The sequence below is a fragment of the Populus nigra genome, chromosome 2, assembly GCF_951802175.1.
Source record: "Populus nigra chromosome 2, ddPopNigr1.1, whole genome shotgun sequence".
Classification (NCBI taxonomy): Eukaryota; Viridiplantae; Streptophyta; class Magnoliopsida; order Malpighiales; family Salicaceae; genus Populus; species Populus nigra.
Window position 1 is genome coordinate 37,152,817 of NC_084853.1, and position 20,069 is coordinate 37,172,885.

At 34.8% G+C, this 20,069-nt stretch overlaps 4 protein-coding genes across 8 annotated transcripts; 2 read left to right on the forward strand and 2 right to left on the reverse strand.

Annotated features, from left to right (window-relative positions):
• Nucleotides 1-95: 95 nt before the first annotated feature.
• LOC133681699 (glucan endo-1,3-beta-glucosidase 4) lies at nucleotides 96-1,360 on the forward strand. The gene is made up of 4 exons (XM_062104806.1): nucleotides 96-247; nucleotides 337-454; nucleotides 586-837; nucleotides 1,099-1,360. The coding sequence occupies exons 2-4, from the start codon at nucleotides 388-390 to the stop codon at nucleotides 1,131-1,133; spliced, it is 354 nt and encodes a 117-aa protein (XP_061960790.1). The 5' UTR covers nucleotides 96-247; nucleotides 337-387; the 3' UTR covers nucleotides 1,134-1,360.
• Nucleotides 1,361-1,845: 485 nt separating this feature from the next.
• LOC133681700 (uncharacterized) lies at nucleotides 1,846-3,482 on the reverse strand. The gene is made up of 5 exons (XM_062104807.1): nucleotides 3,330-3,482; nucleotides 3,169-3,239; nucleotides 3,007-3,087; nucleotides 2,893-2,936; nucleotides 1,846-2,093 (listed from the first exon to the last, which is right to left on the reverse strand). The coding sequence occupies exons 1-5, from the start codon at nucleotides 3,367-3,369 to the stop codon at nucleotides 1,994-1,996; spliced, it is 336 nt and encodes a 111-aa protein (XP_061960791.1). The 5' UTR covers nucleotides 3,370-3,482; the 3' UTR covers nucleotides 1,846-1,993.
• Nucleotides 3,483-11,432: 7,950 nt separating this feature from the next.
• On the forward strand, nucleotides 11,433-15,193 carry LOC133681658 (scarecrow-like transcription factor PAT1). 2 transcript variants are annotated; one of them, XM_062104755.1, is made up of 2 exons: nucleotides 11,433-11,700; nucleotides 12,935-15,193. In XM_062104755.1, exon 2 carries the CDS (start codon nucleotides 13,209-13,211, stop codon nucleotides 14,850-14,852), a length of 1,644 nt encoding a protein of 547 aa, XP_061960739.1. In that variant the 5' UTR covers nucleotides 11,433-11,700; nucleotides 12,935-13,208; the 3' UTR covers nucleotides 14,853-15,193. The 2 variants fall into 2 exon arrangements, with proteins under 2 accessions (XP_061960739.1, XP_061960741.1); XM_062104757.1 differs by lacking the exon at nucleotides 11,433-11,700 and adding an exon at nucleotides 11,736-11,899.
• Nucleotides 15,194-15,803: 610 nt separating this feature from the next.
• Nucleotides 15,804-19,437, reverse strand: LOC133682641 (WRKY transcription factor 1). 4 transcript variants are annotated; one of them, XM_062106075.1, is made up of 6 exons: nucleotides 19,081-19,432; nucleotides 18,833-18,908; nucleotides 17,279-17,950; nucleotides 17,028-17,175; nucleotides 16,792-16,950; nucleotides 15,804-16,581 (listed from the first exon to the last, which is right to left on the reverse strand). In XM_062106075.1, the coding sequence occupies exons 3-6, from the start codon at nucleotides 17,853-17,855 to the stop codon at nucleotides 16,011-16,013; spliced, it is 1,455 nt and encodes a 484-aa protein (XP_061962059.1). In that variant the 5' UTR covers nucleotides 17,856-17,950; nucleotides 18,833-18,908; nucleotides 19,081-19,432; the 3' UTR covers nucleotides 15,804-16,010. The 4 variants fall into 4 exon arrangements, with proteins under 4 accessions (XP_061962059.1, XP_061962058.1, XP_061962057.1 ...); XM_062106074.1 differs by lacking the exon at nucleotides 18,833-18,908 and having other exon boundaries at nucleotides 19,081-19,437; XM_062106073.1 differs by lacking the exon at nucleotides 19,081-19,432 and having other exon boundaries at nucleotides 18,833-19,026.
• Between the last annotated feature and the right edge of the window lie 632 nt (nucleotides 19,438-20,069).

Genomic DNA, 20,069 nt, shown 5'->3' on the forward strand with positions numbered 1-20,069 from the left:
AGAACATAGGATGCCTGCAGATCGAGATTCCATGGCCATGAATAATTTGAATCATTTTAAAAGATGGAGTTGTTCGCTTTATACACTTGGAATCCCTTAAACTCAATGTAAATAATATAGTATAGCAGAAGCACAACCTTTCCTTGTTGGGGTGAAAATCAGCTTATGTGGAACGCATTTGCAAGCTGGCCTCGTATACCCCCTTTCACATGACTGTCACTTTGCTGTCTAGCAACCGAATTACCATGTAATTTAATCGGTGTAAGGGTTTTTTTTTTGTGTTCTATATATGGATCTAACCAACAACCTTTCTGTGGATACACTTCTCTGCAACAGATTAGGTTATTCCGCCATTGTGAGCTGTCTTTGTTTCTTTCTTTCGAAAATATGCCAATCCTTTGGAAAAGGACAATGCTAGCCCTTCTTATCCTGTCCATAACTCCTAGGAAATCAGGTAAGCTAAGCAATACAGCCTGAACTCCCATCCGAGGAGAAGCTGGTTCGTTTTATCATTATTTATCACAGGTTGTTTTGTTCATATCTCACATAAGTTCTTGTTTGTGCATGTTTGGAAATAAATACTAGATGGGGAGTTAGAGCAATGGTGCATAGCAGATGAGCAGACCCCGGATGATGAGTTGCAGATAGCATTGGACTGGGCTTGTGGGAAAGGTGGTGCAGACTGCAGTAAGATTCAAGTGAACCAGCCTTGCTATTTGCCAAATACTGTGAGAGACCATGCTTCCTATGCCTTCAACAACTACTTCCAGAAGTTCAAGCACAAAGGTGGATCTTGCTACTTCAAAGGAGCTGCTATCATTACAGAACTTGACCCCAGTAAGCACTTGCTAAGCTTTTTTTTTTTTTTTATCTCTAGTTATTTCTCGACTTGTTTTTAATGAGGCCCCACCATAGGAAATCTTGCAGCATGTAAATATCAAATTATCTACTTTTGATTATGAAAAGAAAAGGGAGACAATTCTGTCTTCCACATGCTTAGAAAGTGTAAGCCATGTGAGAGTAGCAGCTGGAAATCATTTTCTATACTTTCTCTGCGTTAAATGATTCTCATTGTTCTTTTAAAAAATTGACGTGCAGGTCATAGCTCTTGCCAGTACGAGTTCCATCCCTGATTCAAATCCATGAGAACCATTAACAAAGAAGATCGGCATTTCACTAGGGATAGAGATTTTTCAGTTTCAGATATTTTGTTTCTTTAATTTTTAGCAGCATTGAGCTTTTCTCATTGCAAATTAAATCAGGTTTTCACATGAGATGAGCTTAGACATGTACTTTGCCAAGGTCCCTTCCTAGTTTTCCTTCTACTTCATATTTTCTTCAACAGATTTGCTTCCACTAATGTCCGTTTCTGGAACTGAAAATCTTTCTTCTTCTAGCCACACATGAGATTGCTTTCATCATGTAGCAACGTGAAGCAATCATGCAAGAAAACTTGATACAAAGTCGCATATATGATGTTCTATGGACAATCACCAATTCATGATCATCTAAGAAAGAATCGTTGGAGTGGACATAGTAGTACATTGGAAAAACAACTGCAAATCTCTTTCAGAGAAGTTTGAGACTCGGATTGAAGGATGCACTGAAGAATCGCAAAACTTTTTCTCTGCCACAGATTTTTTCGTGGAACATAACAAATTGAAATCATCACAGCCAAATAGCGATTGCACATTTTTTCGTTAAGAATACTCGCAGCACGATAGAAAATATCAGCAACAAATGTTAACCCACATTTACTTCAAGTTCCCTTACACTCCGACCAGTGATTGAGAAACTGCAACGAAGCAATGCAATAATTTCACAAGCAAAATGATATATAATACATAAAGATATGAAATATGAACCATCATCAAGATAGTGAATAGATAGCTAAACAAAGTTCCTTCAGTATCTGCTAAAACCCCAAAGCATCGATGCATGATACTTGTGACGCAGAAATGAAGATCCACCACCATCTTAAAGAGGTCTATCCTTAGAAAAGCAAGCTTGCCCAAGCACCAATAAATGCAAAGCCACCAAATGGAGCCAAAGTAGAATACTTTCTGTCCTCAAGAAGTGCCACAGTATAACACCTACACAATTCCAGATTAACTTCTTTCAGACTTTAAATCTCCAATGGTGTATGTTGCGAATGGAAAAGATAACTTGCTCAAAACAGGACACTAAGAAAAGAGAAAAGAATAATCTAGATGAAAGCAAACCTCCACTAATGCAAGTTAAAATAATTGTAGAAAAAGTAATGACTGAAATACAGCGTTGCGTTGCAATCAATTTAGCTTAACTAGAGCCGCGAGAATGGAGCTATCATAAGGTGTTTTCCTTTTTCAAGACAAATGCTACCCGAGCTGTAAGTCCAGTCAAACAAATCATATAGCTTAGTTGGTATAGGAACTCCTTTATACGGCTATATCTACAGTCTAAACTGAGAGCAAATATATGCTTGGTTCCTGGCTTTTTCCCAAGCAGCAGAAATATAACATTGTTCCAAACATAAGCTGAAACAATAAAAGCATCGAGTTCCAGTAAGCCTATATCCTAACAAAACAAAGAAATCAAATGTAATGTATGGCTCTTGATGTTGGTAACTGAGGCTCAGTATAACAATAAGACAGTTGCAGGTCAGTATTGATATATTTTAAGGTTTCTTATCATTACTAAAGTCACCTGGTCGATTAAATTGTCATGAGACATTTGCATATGGTCAAAGCCCCCCCCCCCCCCCCAAAAAAAAAAAAAAAAAAAAACAGTCGCAAATCACCAACAAGAGCAGCTTTAGCATCAGAAAAAAACGATGCAAATGCAAATTCAAAATCTCAACAAACTTTCATTCGAAAACTGGTAATTTGGTAACATGAAAACATAATGACTTACGTTCCAGAGAAAGCAAGAATCCCAGTAGTCAAAAGGCCTCCAAACTGAGACAACAAAGTTCAATCAGAATTAACAAAAGAAATGAAAGGAGAAAGAAGGTGGGAAGGAACTCACAATGTGGGGGTGTTTGGTGATAGGAGCAGCAAGAAGGGCTGCAGTGTGAACCAAATGGTATAAAGACGCTGTTTGCCATACCTTCACAATCACAATCAAGAATTGCCTGCTATCATTTAGTACTAGTATTTAACAAAAGAAAGAGAAAGAGAAAAGGAGGACCTCTTTGTAAGTGGGATTTTCGGGCTTGAAGACATGAGCACCATAGGTCCCCAATCCGAGAGCTGCTACCCCTGTTTGTTTGTGATTTTTTCCAGTCAATCAAACATAAATTATACTACCAGGAAATATAAATTTGAAGGGGTAGAATAGCAGTAAATTACCGGAGACAGCAGCTATTCTGTGCCACATAGAAGGATCCATTCTTCTTCGACTTGAACTTCCTTATGCTTCGCTTCTCTCTCTCTCTCTCTCTCTCTCTCTCTCTGGGTTATCAGCCTCCAGGACAGGAGGGGAGTCGACCACTCTAAAAGATCTATGGGCCAAGATTGATGATACTAAGTGGGCCGATTGTCGATTGGGCAATGGGTAGTAATCTGATTGATTCAACTTCTTTATTTTTATATTGGGCTGGATCTGGAGCCTAACTCCCCAAATCTCACTTACCACATGTAAAGAGTAATTGGTGTCCGCCACTTCTTCAAACAATTTAACGTTTTTTTCACGAGGGCTCCCCAGCTTAGGACGAATTGTACACAAAATAGAAAAATAAATAGACAAAACTATAGTTGGTGTATAGCATAAAAAACCCTAATTAATAAAGTTGTGTTTCCTATACCATGGTATGAATTGTTATATATGAGCCCGTTTGTTTTCGTGTTTTAAAAATATTTTAAAAAATTTAAATATTTATTTGCTTCTAATTAATTTTTTTGTACTTTTTGATAGTTTTGATATACTGATGTTAAAAATTAATTTTAAAAAATAAAAAAAATATTATTTCAATATATTTCTAAACAAAAAATATTTTAAAAAGCAACCGTTAACCAATATAATTCTAAAATGACTCATGTCGCGGCAGAAAATAGAGAGATGGATTAAGTGATAGCAAGGATATCCCCACATGTTGGAATGTTTTTAGTTTTTAGGTTGAACCCAATAATTATGGAAACGAATTAGGGACAGGAAAATAAATAAAGCTTAGCCTTTATATGGTTTTTTATGTGATGTGAAGGGTGTGCACGCTTTTCCTTTTCTTTATTTTTTTTCTCTTTTTCTCTTTAGTTTGCTTGGCAGGTAATGAAGTTGGTGACAATTTAAAGAAGATCATCATCTATGATGCCAAACAAAGAGGTGATTTTGTCCAGCAACCTGCTAACAATGGTAGGGTAAACATTCAGAAATGTCCTCCAACTCAAGATCCACTCCAAGTCCTGTTTCAAGCTCGAATAAATGCGTCAACAAGGCCAATATATCTAAGATTATTTTCTTTCTTTCTTTCTTTACAATATATCATGCAAGATTATATACACATGATCATGTCCAAGTTCATGCATGGATTATGCGGAATACGGCAAGTTAGAAAAAAAAACGATGATCTTTTAATTAAATGGGGTTAGAAGGAGAGCAATCAAAAGAAAAAAGGAAGACTTTGATCTTTTGAAAATCAAATCTTGAACAAATTCTCGTAGGCTTTACTTTATTATTTGCATCTTATTCATAGAGAATCTCTACGGTAGTTGTTCCATTCTTGAAATCTTAGGTCGAATCTTTCCGGTTCAAGAACAAATTCTCATATTTAAGCATTGATAATCAATATCTTTTCAACATTCAATCGAATGTTAGGTTAAACTAGCTGCTTCTTGAGACTTCAAGTCTAAGAAAACAAAAGGTTCTTCTTTTAAGTCCCCCCCCCCCCTCCAATAAAGATTATCTTCAATTAATTTATACATTGGTCAAAGTAAAAAAGAAATATTCTTGAGATTTTAAGAGGTATTTATTACCCATAAATTTAGCATATGCAAGATAATCGTAATTCTTGATCATGATCATAACCAACCAACGCTTGAGTGACATTTTACTTGAATAAAATCAAAGTACTTGAATAAAATGAAAGGGAAAGAGTGTGTGTATATATAAATATTAATGGTTGCAACTTGTGTTAATGGGATATATTCTCTTTGGGATATAAGCACGCATGCCAGCGAAACCAATAAACAAGTTCCCGACAATAGCTTTATGAGTTCCAAGAAAGATGTCTAGCTTAACTTTGAATCCCTACGTTGACAATGCGATCATATGATGTCCTGCTGGTGATAAATATTGGCAAGGACAGCATTGAAACTTGTCTGTGTTGAATTTGGTGCGTACGTGCACTTCACAAATGAGCCACGCATGTGTTTTTAGCAAGCAAGAATCCATCGACAACACCAATAATATGTTCCATAGCGCCCATCCATCCCTTGAATTTGGTGCGTACGTGCACTTCTCATTGCAATATTTGCCTTGCCATTCCGACAATGAATCGAGTTAAGGGCCCAAGTTTTGAGTCACAATATGTTCGATAGCCATCCCTTGATCACGAGAATTCGTTGGCCATCCATTGTCATTGATCCCTGGTTCATGCACATTTGCCTACGGTCTCCAATGTTCTGTGAAAGTTATTGCAGAATTAGCTAGGAGCTCGAATCATTGCCTGCCTGGTCTTCAAGAATTAGGTCTTGTCGAGAGACAAACAAGTGTCGAAAGGACCCGCATGGGACCCAAATAGCAAAGTGAAAGATGGGTCATTTTGAGGCTCAATTGAAGGGATTTTAGCTTTTACAGAAACAACACCCAATCTGCATAGCATACGCAAGAAAGAGCAGGAAATAAATGCCATCCAATCTCCCAAAAGCCCATGAATTTGGTCGGCAAAACGAGAGGGATGTTTGCATACAAAAGTCAAAGTCTCATCATGGCTTGGCTCATCTAGATTTTTGGTGTCATTTGCATGTATCATGCGCGCGGGGTTTTATCTTGACACCGTGTGTGGGGTTTTGGAATCGAGTAGGAGTTTGCCCCCCCCTGAGCCTTGACTTTTTTATTGCTTTCTTGCCCTTTTCATCTTGTTGGTCCAATCCAATTACAAATAAATACAAAAGAAAAAAAGAAAATTTGCAGTTGATTTAATGGTCAATGACTGATTTTGCAGACTTTGTCAAATAACGAGCACTGTTGTTTTTCTTTGACATCAACAATTTTTTTTTGAAATAAAATGTATTGATATTAAAAAATAAAAAAAAAAAAACAAAGAGAGAGAGAGCAGTGGCCTTGCATTCGAATCAGCCCCCCAAACGGTAAGATGGGTGTCTCTTCCAACTCTTTTTTAGTCCTCAATAAATGAGGCCTCTTCCTAGCAACTCAGCGATGGAATTCAATTTCATGCAAAATTTCAAGAAGTTTAGTGACTGCCACACACCTTACTTTCTGGTCAGTCACACTCTCAATATGTAGCTATCTTTATCATCAATGACTGTCTTTTTACAAAGTAATAACCTTTTTCTTATCGGTAGCTATCTCCTATTAATCTGTCTCATTAAAGGATACTAATATTTTTTTTTGTCAATCATCCGCGAATATCAACCTTTTCACTAATAATATAACAAGACACAACAACTCATTTTACAAGTTATCTATGCGATAAAGAAAATTATTCTTTATTATTATTCCATTCTCCACAAAAAAACTCACCTGACCGAGATATATAAACACCTCAAGTCACGGACTAAATGTATAAGGCAACTAAAAGCAACATAACACAAGTTCATACAAGAACAAAAACACACCCCTTACACGCTTCATCTTCATTCTCTTTCTATTTCTTGTAAATTATTTTCCCCTTACACCTTATTAACTTGGATATTTAAGGTTCTTGGAGACTTATTTTGCAGGGAATACCAAATCTAGAGATAAAGCTCGTTTCCAAACCTAAATACTTTTTTTGCATATTAGTCCCCTCTTATAGCTATTAATTTAAGCATAAAAAAGGTCCTCTATTTGTGATAGAAAACTTGTTTCAAGAGAACATCAAGACCAAGATGAAGCCCGGATACCTTAGTCCAAGACGCACGGCTGTGGAAAGGCTTGAATCAATGCGAAACTGCTGCATAATTAATTAATTACGACCAAAGTAGAGGATTAGGATGATTTTTATTTGATCTGATATATATATAGCTTGTAATTTTCTTTTTTCTTGTAGTAGAATCGTGTTTAATCTGAAAAGGAAAAAGAAAAGGGAAAACAGCCTAATAAAGACAGACATTAAACCATTTGCTAATAAATTATCTGGTTTTTTTTGGATCAAACAGCCTAGCTTGATCATTTACTGTAGATTATTATTGTTTCTTTCTCATTGATTCGTACCAAGGAGATAAACACAAAATAAATCCAAGTGGGCATCGAGAGAGGCCCTCGCTTTGGAGGGGACAAGCTATTCCTTCTTTTAGTGATTGTTTTGCACATCCGATTCCCATAGAACATTTTTTAAGAAGGAATCGCTTGGATTAACATGCCCCGAAGAAAGGAAGATCTATCTGCCTAACAAAAAGAAAGACGACGAAGATTGTTTGTCTGCTTGAGACTATTCTGAGTTTATTTGGGATTGTAATAACAGTTGTAGTTTAAAGTATTTTTCGTTTAAAAATATATTAAAATAATATTTTTTTATTTTTAAAAAATTATTTTTAAAATCAGCACATCAAAACGATCAAAAAATATAAAAAAATTAACAAAAAAAAATTAAAATTTAAGAGAATATGATTTCAATTATATTCCCAAACACGCACTCCATTTTCTAGATAATGATATTTGAAAGGAAAAAAACATTATTATTATTTAATATTAACATACTTGGATTAAATTTATTTGAAGTTAAGAATTTTTAGGATGCCATGTTCGTGTCTAAAACGAGATAAAGGGTTTGTGTTCTTTTTAATAATAATAATAATAATAATAATAATAAATATTATAATGTTTATCATTAATGTCTAATCTGAAAGATTAGAAGATACTGTAACACTAAAAATTAAAAAAGAAAAAAGAAAAAAGAAAAGCATGATATTGATATGAATGAAACTAACGAAAAGGAACTCGAAAAGGAAGCATGTTGTTGTTGTTAGCTGAAGTGTAAGGCACTACTTCCACGTCATCTGTAATCTATTTGCCTTTAACGTTAGCTACTCATCGTGTAGGTCCCTTTCCTTTCTCTCTCTTTTTCTCCGAATAACCTTTGATTTCCGTAGAAATTACCATGACTGCCCCAATCTCCCTCCACCCCCATGAGCAAATTTCTGTGGGTGGTGGGTTTTTTTTATTTGTTTATTCTTGAATCTTGTTTTTGCTGTTGGGATGTGTTTTTTCAGAATATTTAGAATTTTTTAAATTATTATAATGTATGATATTAAAAATAAATTTAAAAAAATAAAAAAATTATTATTTTAATATATTTTTAAATAAAAATATTTTTAAAAATAACTATAATATCTAATAATTTTAAAATGATTGTAAAATTATTTTATTTAGCTAAATAACATGTAAAATAAAACAAATAAATAATGATAATGATAAATTTTCTTTTCAAAATTGATCGACAAAATACAATCTCATGCTTTAATTACTTGTGGGATGGGAATGTTGATGTCGATCAATCAACCACTAGGAAACAAAGACTTGATTAAAGAATCCGTAAACTTATTTAATAATTTCTTCTCTTATTTTTCTTAAGATGATCTTGTAGATCTTGGCCCGATGATGCTTCCTCTAAAATGCTTTATTTTGTGTTTTTTAAATGTTAGGTGGCTAATTCAAAGTCTTAAAGTAGTGATTTAACTGATTAAAAAATAAAACAAACTTCATCGGTGTAAGATTTTAAGTTCGAGTTTTATTGTTGAGATTTTAAAAAGATGATATATTGTGTTGATTTGGTGTTATGTTAGAAGTTATTTTTAAAATTATTTTTTATTTAAAAATATATCTAAATATTTTTTTTATCTTTTAAATTTATTTTTAACATCAAAATGATTTAAAAACATAAAAAATTAAAATTTTAAAAAATACACGGCAAGCCATGTCCTCAAACATTTCTTTTATTTTTAGGGTTTCACCGCGCTTCTACTTTAACATAAGTGTGGTAAGAGTTTTATATGATATTTATAAATATAGAAGACACAACATTTCTTGTCTAGTAAATAATCAATCTACATATTTGTATACTCATTTTATGAAATAAAAAAGAAATATATTTTATAGTTACACTAACTAATTTTGAAGGCCTAATCTATTTGAGAAATTATTAAGATTATATTGTTAGGAACATGAGTATTGTTATAAATAACCTACTTAAACTTTAATTGATTTAAAAAAAATAATTGATGTGGAAAAACTAATTTGAGCATGCTATTACTATTGAAATAAAAATATTAATTTATTTATAGTTTATTTTTTAAACACATAAAAAAAAGCTTTTTCATCAAATTGTACAAATATTTTAAAAAAAAAATTAATAAAAATTGAATTTCTTCTAATTTAAGAAATGAATTAAATTTACATTTTGGTGAGATGCATTGGAGGATGAGTAGAAATTCAAGGGTCTGTCCACTAATAGAAAAATATTTTCCATTTCTATTTTCTATTTTTGGTTTTCTTTTCCCTTTTCATATTTCTTTTTTCTAATGAGAATTTAAAAAAACATATTCATTTATTGCGAACAAAGATAATATTTTTTTGAAAAAAGATATACATCGAGATTACAATTATATTTTTTTTAAATCAAAAGTATAATATATAATAATCATCTTGATATTTTGTATTCACGATAATCTAATAATAGAATATCAATTTTATTTTATTTAAATTAAAAATTTTCATTAAAAGATTATATTGTTAACCCCAAAAAATATCTTAATATTAGATTTATAATAAAAAATAATTTATGACACTAACTATAAAAATAGAAAAATATTTAATCTCTTACAATGTTAAAAAGTGCCTATATATAAAAGAAAAATTTATATTGTTAATGTCTTTTCTTCATTAGAAAAACAATACAAAACTTGTATAGAAAAATTAAGAAAATCTTTAAAATGTGTTTTTCAAACCTAATACAAAATTGATAAACTAGAAAACTAGTTTTTCAATTTTTATGAATGAAGAAATATTCAATTTAAATAAAAAGTTCAAGTTCTTCTTTTTTGACCCTAATTTTCTAGAAAATCAAAGTATCTCTTTGTTTTTTTAATGAAATCTGACTCGGTCTAAGACTTGAGTCCGGGGTTGACCTAATATTAATTAAAAACTAATTGTCATGGGTGTTTAACTGTTTCTTCTACTATGGAATGATTGTTTGGATTTTTTTTTCATCCTTTATTTTCTATTTTGCGTAGCCATAAGTTTTTTCTTTTCATTTCATTTCTTTTATGGTTTTTTTTCTTAGAGTTGGCTTTATAGTCTTCTTCAATTAACTTATTATTGGGTTTTCATCATCGGGTTAACATCCTGGTGTTAGGTTAACACTCAATTAAAAAAATTACTTCATATTTTTCATTTGAAAAATAATTAGAAATATAGGGATTGAAATTGATCTTGATTTAAAACAAAAATCCTTTCTATATATATAAAAAAGAAATGCAAAAATCAAGAAAGAAGAGAAGAAAATAAAAAAAAAGAAGAGAATTTGGTTACCATTGGGCATTTATAGGTTACAACATTATGAGAAAGGTTATTATGCCATGATCCCAACAACATCAAGGAATACGACATTCAATGGTCAGAGGAACTGGCATGTGTTGTGCCAACATGGTGGCTCCTCCAACTCACGAGCATGTGTAATGCATGCGCCATCTCTTCTCTTTCTCTTTTGCATTTTCATCCCTAAATTTATAATTGCTTTTTAATTGGGTTTCAATTTTTTATTCTACTCGAGCTCATACCTTATTCTTTTATTTTAGGCCATATTTTTATAAAAACTTCTCAATTTAGTTTTGAATTTCATATAACCCGAGGCTATTGAAGGCCCGCCATGGGAGAGAAGAAGGAGAAGGGAAAAAAAAGGAATAGCTAACTAACCAAGCTAGTGTGATATGGTCGTGCCTATTATTCGGATCACACATTTAACAACTAACCCGAGTTGATTTGATAAATGGTTGTTTTAAAATTACACTAAAAAGATATTACCTTGAAATTGAATCAACTTTGTTTTAATTAGATAAAGCACATTTAATTTTTGTTACATAATCTTAGCTTTGTGTCTAAACATTATTGCAAGCACTTCTAATGTCTATCGTTTTTTTTTTTTGGCATTATCTAACAAAAAATCTGTGATCCGCAGTATAGCGGATATGGCTGTCTGGTTTAACTGTTTTCTTGAAAAAAAATCTGAAAGAATAATATTTTAATAAATAAAACATTCAAGCTAAATTCCGAATCGGCGGTGTCATGCTTCGGCTAAGATTAAACTAACAGTAATAGACTTCTCTTACACATCAGTGGTAGAAATGTAGTTTTGGAATAATTAAAGGGCTCTTGCTGACTCCAATGTTTTTTTCGATTATTTTATTATAATACAATGTTAGAGTGCTAACAGTAACAACACTCTGGTCTGGCAATGATCTTAAGAAGATAACTCTGCTCTCTCTCTTGTTTGTCCGCACTCTCTCTATCAAAAACCTCTGTTTTTTAGTGAAACACCAAAAGAACTTGGAGATTCCTCAAAACAAGGTGGGTGTCTGAACAATTTATTTTGTTTCTTGAAGTGATAATGATGCCCACTATGAAAATTCGTTCCCCTGCCTCCTTGAAATCCTTTGTTTTTTATGGAACTATTTGCTGTTTAAGATTTATTATCTTTTTGGCTTGATTGAGCTTCCATGGATGACTTAATGAAACTAAAAATGGGTTGGTGTTGGATCTCTCGATGGTGGGATTTCATTACAAGCTTCTAAATTTCTTTAGTTGACAGATTTTGTTGCTTTGATTTATTGAAAATTTAAATTCTGGTTTAGTTTGGCCATGAAATGTGCTCTCATTTTGAAATGGCAGTCTCTCATATCTTTGTTTTCTTAAGAATTTATGTTTAATTCAAGAAATGAAATTATTCATGATTACTTAACCTGCATTTCATATTGGTGGAGTGCAATTGTTGTCTTGGGATAGAGAATGTTTTTAGTGAACCTTTTCTTTCAAGCCTACATTCAAGCACTTTGATGATCTGGTGGTTGAAAAAACGTTGTTTGTAATAATGAGAATTTACTTTTGCTTTATCAGATGCCATGTACCTTCCAATATTACTTGTTGTTTTCATTAAGGTTTATATGTCACAGAAACTTGTATTCTGATCAGTGGAGAAAAACTCCTGGGAAAAAAACTATTTTTGACTTTACTGGAATTGGAGTTTTGCTTCTCATGGTTTCTTTTCCAAACTGCCTTGAATGACTTCTAACATTGAAGTCTTGCCTTGGTATATACGTTTAGTTTGAATCCAAAATTAATGGGGTAGGTGATGTAGACATAGGTAATTTGGCGTGCTTCCTTGTCAATCCTTGTTATGCCACAAAAAGAAAAAAGAAAAGAAAAGAGAAAATTACTTGCTTCTTCGAGAGCAAATGAAACGTAAAGGAGAAGGTTTCAATTTATATAATTCATGCTATTTCTGGGAGGCTTCTATACACTATCTTAAGCATTTGAACCATCATTTTTTGTTGACCAACTGGTTCTCTGGTTTGCAAACTTTCTTTTATATTAATGTATTGTATTTCCCATGTGCTGTAGATATGTATTATTTTTGTCTCTGTAAGATGAGAGAATAGTTTTCTTTGGGTATGGAATTTATGAAGCTGGAATTGCCTCCTGTTTTTTTAATAATGTCTCTGTACAAAATGCTGTCATTGGATTTATTGTGATTTTTATTCTTTTATGCGCTAGTTAATAATAAATATTTTCTTTTCTTTTGCAGATTATGCTGGTACTTTGTGTTCTGCTGCTGAGTGGGTGTCCTACAGAAATCTAGATAAAGGATTACATTGTGAATGTATTGGTGTTGTCACAAGGATCGTTTAGCTGATCTATCAGAGGAATTCAAAGGCTTCTGTCATGAAAGCCAAGGCATTCTAATATCGTTCCATATTTTGGTGACTGATGTTCAGTGAAGTTCAGAATCGTGAAAGAAAAGATTACTTGGATTGTTTCTAATTTTATTTAAGGAATCAGGCAGGCTGGTTAAGAATTCAATGCAAGCATCGAAACAACTCAGAGGTTCGGGCATGTCCAGCAGATTTCTCTATCAACCGATGCAAGAAGTTGAAGCCTACTGCAAGCCTCAGTCCAGAACTTTAGACCGCCAGATATACTCCAGTGGCAGCACCCAAGGAACCCCCTTCACCATTCCAAACTCCCATGAGCAATACTGCACGCTGGAGTCATCTTCAGCAAATGGCAGCTATGCTGCTTACAACTCCCCATCAACTGTCAGTTTCTCACCAAATGGAAGCCCATTGTCACAGCAAGAATCTCAGTCATATTCACTTGAGCCACGTCATTCCCCTGACAATGCCAGTGGTTCTCCATTAAGTGGCTCCTGCATAACTGATGATGCCCATGATTTCAGGCACAAGTTGAGAGAATTAGAAACTGTGATGTTTGGGCCTGATTCCGATATTATTGACAGCATTGAAAATGCACTTGAGAGTGGGACAAACATCGAGTCACTGGAAATGGATAGCTGGAGACAAATAATGGATGTGATTTGTAGAGGGGACCTAAAACAAGTCCTTATTGCCTGCGCAAAAGCAGTGTCAGATAATGATCTGTTAATGGCACAGTGCTTGATGGACAAGTTACGCCAGATGGTCTCAGTTTCTGGTGAACCAATTCAAAGATTGGGAGCATACATGTTGGAAGGGCTTGTTGCACGCCTGGCCTCCTCAGGGAGTTCCATCTGCAAAGGTTTAAGATGCAAAGAACCAGCAAGTGCCGAGATGCTGTCTTACATGCACATTCTTTATGAGGTTTGTGCCTATTTCAAATTTGGGTACATGTCTGCAAATGGTGCCATTGCAGAAGCCATGAAGGATGAAGACAGGGTTCATATAATTGATTTTCAAATTGGTCAGGGGAGTCAGTGGATCAGTCTAATCCAGGCCTTTGCAGCAAGGCCTGGTGGGCCACCCCACATCCGCATTACAGGTATTGATGATTCCACATCCGCATATGCCCGTGGAGGAGGACTGAGTATAGTGGGAAAAAGGCTATCTAAGCTTGCTGAGTCATTTAAGGTGCCATTTGAGTTTCATGCTGCTGCCATGTCTGGCTGTGAGGTTCTGATAGAAAACCTTGGTGTTCGACGTGGGGAGGCTCTAGCAGTGAACTTCGCATTTGTACTTCACCACATGCCTGATGAGAGTGTCAGCACTCAGAATCACCGGGATCGGGTGCTGAGGCTAGTTAAAAGCATGTCTCCAAAGGTGGTCACCCTTGTTGAGCAGGAATCTAACACGAATACTGCTGCATTCTTCCCTCGGTTCATCGAGACACTAAACTATTATACTGCTATGTTTGAATCCATTGATGTGACCCTTCCAAGAGACCACAAGGAACGGATCAATGTGGAACAGCATTGCCTGGCAAGGGATGTTGTTAACATAATAGCATGCGAGGGAACTGAGAGGGTGGAAAGACACGAGCTTCTTGGGAAGTGGAGATCGCGATTCACAATGGCTGGGTTTACTCCATACCCATTAAGCACCTTGGTGAATTCCACCATCAAAACACTGCTAGAGAACTATTCTGATAGATATAGGCTTCAAGAAAGAGATGGGGCTCTTTATCTTGGCTGGATGAACAGAGATTTGGTGGCATCTTGTGCATGGAAGTGAAAACTGCATGCTGATTTCGCTCTCTTTAGGAAAGCAGGCAACTAGCTGAGGTAGAACCGCAAGGGTTCTAACTTCTAAGAGGAAGGCAGTGGTCTCAGCTGTGTACTTGGCTTCTGAAACTCTAAGTTACCCTCTCTTTTTTTTTCTTTTTTTTTTTTGAATCAGCAGCTCAATGCTTTGAACTTTTTAGCTTTTCCTGGCCTTGGGAGAACCAAGTCTTGGTGCTTTGCGGTTAGAATATGTTCACTTTCTCAGAGCATTAGGTATTCTGATTCCGAAGGTTCACCCTCTGGATCTCTGGCCATTCTGGTTTCCTAATGAAATTGTGGAATTTTTTTCAATATGAATCAGTCTAGGAATAATTAAGCTATTTGCATTGCTCGAGTCTTGACTTCGAGTTCCTATCCTCAGTAACAACCTTAGAATCTGACGCTACTGCTATCGAGCCAGCAATCAAAGAATCTACCTCTGTTACTGATTGGGAGATAGCCCCTATTGTGGTGGATATAAAGCACCAGCTTCATAGCATGCTTAACATCACTGTTGCATCAGTATGAAGGAAGGCAAATCATGTTGCCAGATTAGATAGCTAAGGCTGTTAGAACCAGCTCTTCCTCCAAATTGGATTCATAACCCTCCCGATAGCCTAAGCAATTTGCTTGGATCTGATATTTATGTGGTATGAGAGGCGTTGGTCGAAAAAAAGGGGAAAAAACAAATTAACACCTGCCGTCTACAGGCTTGAGGCACGCTTAGGATGAAATATTGTCTGCTCTGCGAAAACTATTAACGAGTTTACAGTTCGAAGATAAGCGCTTCTTGTAAGGACAGTGGTGACTGGCTGAACTAAAATGTAGTAATGTAAATGCTTCAGTGCCACAAACATGCCTGCTCGAGACCATATAATAAGGCAGATACAGCACACCAAACTAGTTCCAGGAATTGTAAGAGTTTGGGAACACCTTCTCTTTACCAAATTCAAATGGTTTTACATCTAATCAGCAAAACAACGGATGAAACATGCTGTTAACAAAACAAGTTGCATGCTAGATACTTGCTGCGAAACTCTACAGATTTTATGATAAATTAACCTATAGGAGTAATTTATACATCTGGAGGTCGTTTCCCTCCTCCCTGCTAAAAATCAATCTGTTTCAATTAGCTTTGGACAGGCTCTGAATTTAGTACGTGCTGTTCATTTGGATTACTCTCTGGACCTGGGGTAATATTATGGACACCACAAGCAGCACTGTTCTCTTTTGGCTCAATTCTTGACTCACCATCATGTTGCTCAGTCGATCTACCTGCTGACACAGGATTGGTATTGACAACAATATCAAGGTTAGCAGCACCACTTACTTTCGTGGCATTTGTGTTGCCAGTCTGCTGCTCACATGATTTACTTTCATGGCCTGAATTACTTTCTTTCCATTTATTTCTTGACTCGGAATGTTTCTCCTCCAATTTGATGTTGGAATCTGAACTATTATACGCAACCATTTCAAGGGAAATGGCATTGCTTTCTCCTGATTTTGTACCTAACTCGCCATTCTGGATGGTAGTTGTACAAGTGTTGAGACCAGTTGTGTTATGAGTAATAGTCCTAGAAGGAGGCATATCGTGATCATGTTGTCCCTCATAACTGGTTATAACCAATTTTGGGTCATGAGATGCCCTCTCTACATGTTTCTTTACTGGACATCCAGGACTTGAACACCTGTAGTAGCTCCTACATAATGTGATGAAAGAACAAAGTCAGCATGTACTCAAACAGCTTAGGTATTTTTGTCTCTACATGCAGACTAGCAACCAATTCAATATGCTACCAATATAAGGAGGCATCTCCTGACATATCTTCATAAACAGAGGGGAGAGATGTAAACTAAAAATGTATAAACCCGGGTCTAACCTTGTTGAGTTCGTTAAATTTGACAGTTACCTGGGATTTGGATTGCCTTTTACCAATTTCTGCCCATATTTACGCCATCGATACCCATCACTGACAATATCGACCTCGCTTTTTGTTTGAATGACAAGACGTGGCTCACTAGTTGGTGTATCTACAGGAGTAGACCTGTCATTACAGCTACTTTTCTTCCTATTTTGTTCATTTGAAACAAGAGTTAGCTCATGCTTGAAACAATAGAGTAAATTTATAGCCATTTATTAACTTACCGTCGTTTTGAGCGTTGATCATCATCTACATCAACCTCATCCCTTATCCTTTTTGGTTCTGATAGCACACGTTTCACATCCTCACTGGACGTAACAGAAGAGATTTGAGAGGTATTTGTTGACTCAATCGGATGAGGTTCATGACTTTCTGCATTTATCAATTAGCATTCAAATAAAAGAACACAATAATAAAATCTTCTGTTGGTTAAGAGCAAAACAAATGGACAAAATGGTGATTTTTTCTCTGATACCTTCAACACCAGTGAATAAAAGATGATCAGGTTTTTCTTCAACAACGGGCAGGGCACAACCAACAGCTTGCGGGAGGTTAAGTTGAGGTTTGGGATGCTCATGCTCACCGAGGTAAACAATATCAGCAAGCTTCCCATCATGTGAACATTCCAACTGCTTTTTCGCTTGACAACTTGGATGTGTACATTTGTAATAGCTCCGTATAAATTCATTTCCTTTAACAAATTTCTGCCCATATTTTCGCCAGTGATATCCATCCTCTGACACTTTTTCCCGCATGATAGGAGTCCTTCCTTCCTGACCAGATTGCAAGGAACGGAGATCACTGCCAGGGGTATGTGAGACCTTCCGCGGTGTTATAGAAGAAACACTTCCTTCTTTGTCCAACTCCGATATACGCCCCCCAATATTCTCCAAAGATTTCCCAGGGGCATATGAAGCAGAGATTCCTTCTTGTTGTGAAGCACCTCCAACATCATGGGTCTGTGGTTTTGTGTCAGTCCCATCATCTAGGCTCTGTCTTTTCTGCAACTCCTTGGGAGAAACTCTGTCTGGAACTTCCTCTGAAGAAACCATCTTAATTTGGGAAGTTATAGAACAAACCAAAGAGATTAATTCAAGATGCCATTACTGCAAGTAACCGTGGACTTCATTTTGGTGGTTGTTCATACCTGAAGAGGCATCAAAATAAAGTTAATGATAGTGAGAATTTGCAAATTGACAGTCGAGACCAACTAATTCAAAATTCAAACAAAAAATATTTTAAAGTTTTTCATAGTGATATGGGAAAATTAAGAAAATCTAAATATATAAAAGAAGGCTGGTAATCAAACTCATGTATGCTTGATTTAGAATTAAGGCATGATGTCGATACAGATTTTGTATCAGTATCAATCACTAGTAGAAATAAAAATAGCAAGCACTTTAACCATTGTTCTTCTAGTTGTTGTTTTATTTTGAGTGTTTTATCCCAACCGCGCGCACTGATGAACTCAAGTGTGCGCAGTTGGGATAAAAGGTAAAGCATACTCACATATTATACACAAATGGATGTGCATCGACATTTTGTTTGTAAAATAACACTCCCATCTAACAAATCAACGATCTTGTGCAGAGATACGCCAACACTCCCTTTGCAGTAAACAAGCCAAATGATGCACATATTCAATCAACCAACAAGCAAGACAATTAATTCCTTTCACATATAACGTAATGGATTACAACGTTTCAAAGCTATAACCCACATCAAACATTCGGAAACCATTTATTTTGCGGATACTCACACAGCATTTTCGAACATATAACCAATTTATAGTGCCTGTACTCTTCTTCCATGGTAAATAAATAATTCATGTAAAAAAATAAATTCCAACAATAATTAATAAGAAAGACAAGAAAAAAAACATCTATATATCCCTTGTTAAGTTGCCAAGAAAAATGATCCAAAATATGTGATTTAATCAGTTTCTTTTTCTCCAAAAATTAATTCTTTCAATTCTGATAATAGAATAAAAATCAAACTGACAGCCCGCAGTAAAAATTTATAATTTTACCATGCTAAGACCAGCAGCAGTAGCTTTTGGCTCCAGAATTCAATTTCTTGCATTTTCCCAACAGTGGAAATTATAGCTGACAACTTAAAAGTATTAAGAATTAGCAATTAAAGAGTAAATTAATATTAATTAACAAAAAAAAATCAATCAGTTCACAAGTAATTAAAAAAATATATTTAAAAAATAGCCATAAATACAGTGATAATTAAAGTAAACCATCCATCTAGTACTTTAGCAATACAAATTACCTAAATTATAACCTTGCTTCATTTTACTTTACGGTGATGATGATCAGGTGGTCCCACTCCCACGCGAAACCCTCGAATTTTGACTCCCAGCTCAATCAGGGTCGTAGATCATGCCGGAACCAACCGGCGACCACCAAGGTTTCGATGAAGGTTTTCTTTTTCGTGATGGGGTGAGACGGAGATAAGAATTTAGGAGAGTTTAAGGTTAGCAAACAAAGAAAAGTCTAATCCATAAACAATCAGACTGACTGATTACTAGAGAGAGAGAGCGAGAAGGCCATACAAGCATGCGTAGTAGAGAACAGGAAGGGAGAATGATTCTGTGTTACTCGACAGAAAAAGGAATCTGTACTCTAGTTCGTGTCTATTTAAGTTGCCATTGGTTGATTTTATATGTTTTTTTTTTTTAATAAATCCTTTCTTTTATTTTTTAGTACCTGTAAACTTCATTCTTACCCATATAAATCATTAAACTTGCATTTCCATCCTTATATTTTATTTTTCAATATTAACTTTATGGTTCTTAAGGAGTTTTCATATCATCATTAAAGTATAGTTCTTGAAATAGATGTAAGCTTGCGCTGTGAGTCTGTATTAATTATTTTTCATAAAAAGAGATATTTAGGATGTAATAACACATTCAGGACATGTTTTTTTTTTTATTATTTTTCCATTGAGAGACACCACATGAAATATATACAGCTTTTTTTCAATAACAGAAAATCTTGAGTGAAAAGTCTAAAACATCCTCGGGTGCATGGTTTAATTTTTTTATTTAAAGGATAAACTTGTTATTTTACTATATTTAAAAAAAACTAAAAGCATAACACCCATGTGTGACAGTTTAAAAAATTTTGATTTAGAAAGTAATTAGATCATTTTCCTATGCTTGAAAAACTAGAAAAAACATTTATATCCCCGATCTTTAATGACTAATGAGTCTTGAGAAAACATCAAAATATCTCGAAAACCAAAGCATTTGATTGTTC

What these genes read in the sequence shown, in the direction of transcription:
- LOC133682641 (XM_062106074.1), bottom strand. Translation starts at nt 17,855, where the DNA reads ATGGTTTCTTCAGAGGAAGTTCCAGACAGAGTTTCTCCCAAGGAGTTG. An exon ending in TTTATTCACTGGTGTTGAAG is followed by an intron (nt 17,176 to 17,278) that starts GTATCAGAGAAA and finishes TGATAAATGCAG; the next exon opens with AAAGTCATGAACCTCATCCG. An exon ending in AAAGGCAATCCAAATCCCAG is followed by an intron (nt 16,582 to 16,791) that starts GTAACTGTCAAA and finishes CACATTATGTAG; the next exon opens with GAGCTACTACAGGTGTTCAA.
- LOC133681658 (XM_062104755.1), top strand. Translation starts at nt 13,209, where the DNA reads ATGCAAGCATCGAAACAACTCAGAGGTTCGGGCATGTCCAGCAGATTT.
- LOC133681700 (XM_062104807.1), bottom strand. Translation starts at nt 3,369, where the DNA reads ATGGATCCTTCTATGTGGCACAGAATAGCTGCTGTCTCCG. An exon ending in AAAATCCCACTTACAAAGAG is followed by an intron (nt 3,088 to 3,168) that starts GTCCTCCTTTTC and finishes GTGATTGTGAAG; the next exon opens with GTATGGCAAACAGCGTCTTT. An exon ending in ATTCTTGCTTTCTCTGGAAC is followed by an intron (nt 2,094 to 2,892) that starts GTAAGTCATTAT and finishes GGAATTGTGTAG; the next exon opens with GTGTTATACTGTGGCACTTC.
- LOC133681699 (XM_062104806.1), top strand. Translation starts at nt 388, where the DNA reads ATGCCAATCCTTTGGAAAAGGACAATGCTAGCCCTTCTTATCCTGTCC. An exon ending in CATAACTCCTAGGAAATCAG is followed by an intron (nt 455 to 585) that starts GTAAGCTAAGCA and finishes AATAAATACTAG; the next exon opens with ATGGGGAGTTAGAGCAATGG. An exon ending in CATTACAGAACTTGACCCCA is followed by an intron (nt 838 to 1,098) that starts GTAAGCACTTGC and finishes ATTGACGTGCAG; the next exon opens with GTCATAGCTCTTGCCAGTAC.